The sequence below is a fragment of the Haemaphysalis longicornis genome, unplaced genomic scaffold, assembly GCF_048455015.1.
Source record: "Haemaphysalis longicornis isolate Haplotype H1 unplaced genomic scaffold, Haemaphysalis longicornis Haplotype H1 scaffold_5, whole genome shotgun sequence".
In the NCBI taxonomy this organism is placed as follows: Eukaryota; Metazoa; Arthropoda; class Arachnida; order Ixodida; family Ixodidae; genus Haemaphysalis; species Haemaphysalis longicornis.
In genome coordinates, this window is record NW_027526385.1 from 27,856,871 (window position 1) to 27,862,108 (window position 5,238).

Here is a 5,238-nt window from a genome sequence, read left to right on the forward strand (position 1 = left end):
CATTCTGAAAGAAACAAAAAATCAAGTTAGCGACAAGGTGGCACCCCTTCCATATCAAACAATATTGACCGACGGGACGTACGACAAAAAGAGCAGACGGGCGCTCCGGTTGAAACGCCAGATAAGAAACCGGAATCGGCCACGCGCGGTTACAAAACAAACAAAATCAACCCTAAGGGATAATTCGCGGAAATATGAAAAGTAAAAGCACAAGGACGTCCCAAAGCTTTTTTACACGCGAGCCTGAGCGCAAGGTAATACAAGTTTGCAAACAGGTAATGAAGCACCGCTACAACCTGACTGATATGACAAAAATCCGGCTTTAAGTTAGCCTTGTACAATTTTAGGTCCACGATGCTCTCAAAAGGGTACATTGCTTTTTCCATTCTCACACAGTGCATTTCCACACACTGTCACACACTTATAATGGAAGCTGAAATCTCCCGTTGCTTGCCTTGGAATGGCGCGCCTCCGTTTCTCACGCAGCTGCCCGTCGCTCGGTCAACAGAACAAGGAAACATTTTCTGTGGTGTCGTTGTACAAGGAACGACACCCCGAGACGCAACACATGTTCGGCATCGTCGTTGCACTGCTTAAGTCGCATCACAAGAGCGCGATATGCACGTTACATTTTTTCCCCGCACAAAACAAACACAACTCGCCGCGGCTCCGCCGTTCGAGCCAGCGCAACGCCGCCCGAGGGGTGACCTCAGTGAGAGGGTGGCGCCACCGCGCGGCGGCCAAACGCAGCATATGAAGCTCTCCCATTGAGTTACGGAGCAGTTTCGTGACCAGTAAACATTGAAGGACTCTGCTCCTACTTTGGAAAGGGATAAGCTTGGCGTGGGCGATTCAAAAGTGGTCAATGTATCTTCTTTTCATGCCCTGTTCCTGGCGGGAAGTGTAACGTGATTCCCACAGGAACCACACGCAGATTTATTAACGGTGGACACATGGCGACAGACGAACACACGCCGGGCTGCGGGCAAAAAAGGCATTCTTTATACGAAACCATAGACAACTGTATCTGTACTTTCCGCAACCTTTCAGCAAGGCCGGGTATCTGGGTAATCTACCATACTATCGTTATATGTTGACGCAGTTGTTAATGCCAGAGGTGACATATAGATGGTTTTTTTACATTCAAGTATTCCGGACACTTTGAGGGTGGTTCAATTAAGCTCAAGACGTGGCAACGGCAAAAAAGAAAAATGGTATTGTTTTCAGTGGTTCTTTGGGATTTGTAGCATTAACATGTGCTTTCGATACAAATGCGCACGCTATTAAACGTAACACGATGTCACCTTTTGGTGAGAGAAAAAATACAATTCCCAATGGTTGTAAACTGAGCGAATGGCACCAAGTGGTGGAACAGATTTGGACATCCCCCGCTGCTGACAGTTCCCACCATGTTCCTCGGATCTGGAGGCCGAAATATTTTCCATGATAGCCTAATGGGAAAACGCCTGCTCAGAATGAATGCAGGGACTGGATGCAAATTGTTAAGTAGTGTTGCCTGAGGTGTGAGAAGAGGTCACAATTAGGAGTGGGGACAACGGAAATCAAACTGTGGTGATCTGCAATACAGCCTACCATTCTGCTTGCAAAGGAGGTCAAAGTTAGTGGACAACTTCTGACTAGCGGCAGTCTATCCCATTTGGCCTAAAATACTAATCAGTACTCACGACACTTAAAAAAACACTGATGAGAATCAGAAAGTTGGTTCCAAACAAAAGTAACCCCTTCTCGTAGCCATCGTACTGTTGATTCGGTTGCCTTAATTGTTGAGAAATTGCGAATCAAACAAACCATTTCTTTTAGATGCGACTGCATCTCATTTACTCGCGTTGTCCCTCCATACGGCGTTGTTGTTGTCCGTCCGCACCCCTCCCCCATTCTCCTCGCCGCGCGAGCTGCGCTCTCCGCCGCTCACCCCCTCTCCTCTCCGATAGCGAACACTCTCTCGCGAGGGACATTAACTTGGCTTGGCTTGGCTTGGATTGGATTGGATTTGGATTGGATTGGATTAAAGTGGATTGTGTTGGATTGTGTTGCGTCATAGCCGCGCCACGGTGCGTCATAGCCGTGGCAGGGGGTTCAGGGCACGTTTCACGCGATGGGAGAATCAACCTAACGGAAACAACAACGGAACCCCCTATGCATCGCATCTACACAGGGGTTCCCGCGAGGGGAGGTGGGAGTAATTTTCTGAATTTTTCAAGCAGCGATTCCATGACGCAAGCAGCATCCGCTGTTTGCGTCACAATAAACCGTAAGCAAGCGAGGCAGCGGTGATGGGTAGCTGCATAGACGCAACCGAATTAAATGCTGCCACGCAGCAAGTGGTTTCGTCAGTTCCGGTAGCCATGTTTTCTCGAACTCTCACGTCCATTGCTGCTCAGAACCACTAAGCGAAATGTTTCTTCATAGGGCCCGCGATCAGTACCATTTTTTGTTAAAGGAAAACATATCGCCCTTTAGGTGTCGCGTGAAGGTTGGCGTCGAAGCAACCGCTAGTGAAAAGCCCCCGCACGCCTCCTCGCACAGCGGTACCGCCGCAAGTGCGCATGAGAAACGCCATCTGGCGGCAGCCAGGGATGACATTGCTTACGCCAGACGTTGGATACACTTGAAAATACTGAATTTGGCCAAAATAAGCGCTTCGGCTTTTTTTAGCTCAGCGAAAGCCCACAGAGGCTCGCAATAAAAGCAGCTATGTACACCGTACCGTACAAGGGTCACAGATTTATCTGACCGAGTATTGCACCAGGTATTGCACCGTAACGGAACCGAACTTGTTGGCGCTTGTGATCACTGCGTCATGATATAATTTCTGACTTTCTTTTTGTTCCTCCACGTTCAAACATAACACCACAAAAAGTTCCAGCCAAGTTTTATAAAATTGTAAGGGGCGTATTGTTAAAATATTTGTGACGTAATTTTAACCATTTCCTTGTAAGTTGCGCGGTATAGGCAGTGGCAGTGATACACGTCTTCACATTTTTGGCATTTTCTACCTTATTTAGAAAAGGTGCAGCAAAAGTGCTATATTTATGTTCTCGGTGAGGTAATCGATCGATCTAGAGAAACTTGTATTTTGCCTGCAGTGTCCTTTTAACTGCGACTCAAATGTTGGGAAATATACCAAGTTAACGAGCAGATCAGCAGGCAACACGGCAAATTGGCGTTGCAAGTCCACAAAATGTTTGGCCAATCAGTTGTGTTTGCGATAATCGTAAAACTAAGGTGGATTGCATCCTCTAATTCCAATGGCATTTCCAGAAAGATAGTTCATTACATTAGTTAAAACTGTTATGATGCATGCACTGCTAACAATGCATCCCATTCTGAGTGAAAACGCATCGACTGTACGCACACGAAATATCAAGCAGCTATATCACAAGGCATACCCCGAGGCCAGCGTGTATCATCATCAGTGACAAAGTCCACGCCAGCGTACAACTTCTCTTTGAACTGGCTCAGATTGTCCGCTTGCGGAAAAAAGGCAGAGAAGCCACTGATCACAACGTCTGCAGGTGTCATTTTTTCCTGCAAAAAACGCATGGAAAATTAAGGAACGATTAATTTATAGATCTTTTGTTATTCGTGAGCACCCATTCCTTCTTCGTGAATATGGGGCTCGCAAACATGAACGCTGCGATGTTTTTCATCACACCAAATGTACGAATAACTCTGGACTGGCGAGTGTTTACAGAGGATGAAGTTTATCACTTTATAGGTGTAGCCGTCCATTTTGGGAGGATTCTTCTATTTTAGCAAGTCAGTAAAGTTGTGCTACTTTTTCAGGAAGGGACTGTAGCTTTGGGTTCTTAACTTCTTACAGTAGGCGTCCAGAACCCTGGAGACGTGGAAACTGATTATTTAATATGTGGACTGCTTCAAAACAGAAAATTCACTATCATGCAAAGATATCGAGGACACATTTACATAAAGAAAAGTTATTTGTCTGGTAGGGCTAATTAACCTCCTTTTTAAACTAATTCGCGTGTACTGAATTGTAACATCGAAGCGCACCGTGTTTTGAACAATTACAAGCGACATGCGAGAACACCTTAGTTTCCAGCGCGTGCATGTGATCAGAGAATTTTACATTTAAACACAAACTTGTCTTACCAATTTTCAAGTTGCCCCGCGCAACAGCGACACCCTTCACTACAGCGCTTGCCGCCAATCTACAACGTATTCATCTATCATGATCTGGCATACTTCTTCTAGCTAATCAGATTCGTATGATACTTAGAATTTATTATCCACGAGCTTAAAGACAATGGCGCACAAATGTGAAAGGTTTTACAATTTCATGCAAATTTTCCTAGCTGCCCAATTTGCTTATTTTAGAAGTGTACCACATTTGCAGGAAGCAACGATAAAGAAGATGCAAATTTTTGTTTAGCTAGGTTGCACTTGATGGAGCTTGCTGTATAGAAAATGAGAGTTTTATTTTTTATTCCGGTACGAAAATGGTGTACTTCTGAAATAAGCAAAGCAGGCCGTTTGGAAACTTTTCAGGCTGAAAACTTTTGGCTTAGGATAACAATGGATTTTAATCCCCTAGGTCACGAATTAGCAAATGCCATAGGAATGTGAATAATGCAGCCCCCCCCCCCTAACTTCTCACTCAAAGTTTTGCCAATGCACGTAATATTTTGCTGCAAGAATTCTTTTCTCTGGTCACTCAGCAAATTCAGATTTTCTGATCTTCAATGCGCCTAGTTCGCCTAGCGTAGATCACGCCATATTAATAAGTCGCACCTACTCAATTCAACTCAGCTCTGCTCAATATGAAGTATTCCCTTATCTGAAGCCACCACCTGACACTTGCCGCGGGGTCATCCGCAGCCTAGACCCAGGCTCAACAATTGAGAACCTGTGACACCTTCACCACAAAGAAGACCCGCGTCCTCCGCTCACGCATGCTAGGCCAAACCCCTTCAGTTCTGCAGACATTCCAAGGTGCATATGTTCTCTTCCTCATAAAGGTCAGAAGCCCTATGCTGCACTGCTGCCTGTTTCGGAGAATGGCTTATTTTGGAGAATGGTACAGAAGTCGGTCAACGGCAGGATGTCTGCCCACACCACGACAAACACGTCGGTTCCGGCTACGGCATTCTTAACTCCACATATGACCATCCGTTTAATGTTAATGCAGGCTATGTGACCTTGCCCTAATCACCTCTCTTAAAAAGACATTCCTGACACGCAAAGCCAACCCATCCT

General features: G+C 45.6%; 1 protein-coding gene across 1 annotated transcript in view; it reads right to left on the minus strand.

Annotated features, from left to right (window-relative positions):
• The window catches only part of LOC144137996 (fatty acid synthase-like), a 73,853-nt gene extending 70,289 nt beyond the window's left edge, over positions 1–3,564 (minus strand). The window contains exon 1 of the mRNA XM_077670029.1: positions 3,411–3,564. Coding sequence (XP_077526155.1) covers positions 3,411–3,564 — 154 coding nt within the window. The remainder of the gene's footprint in view (positions 1–3,410) is intronic.
• Between the last annotated feature and the right edge of the window lie 1,674 nt (positions 3,565–5,238).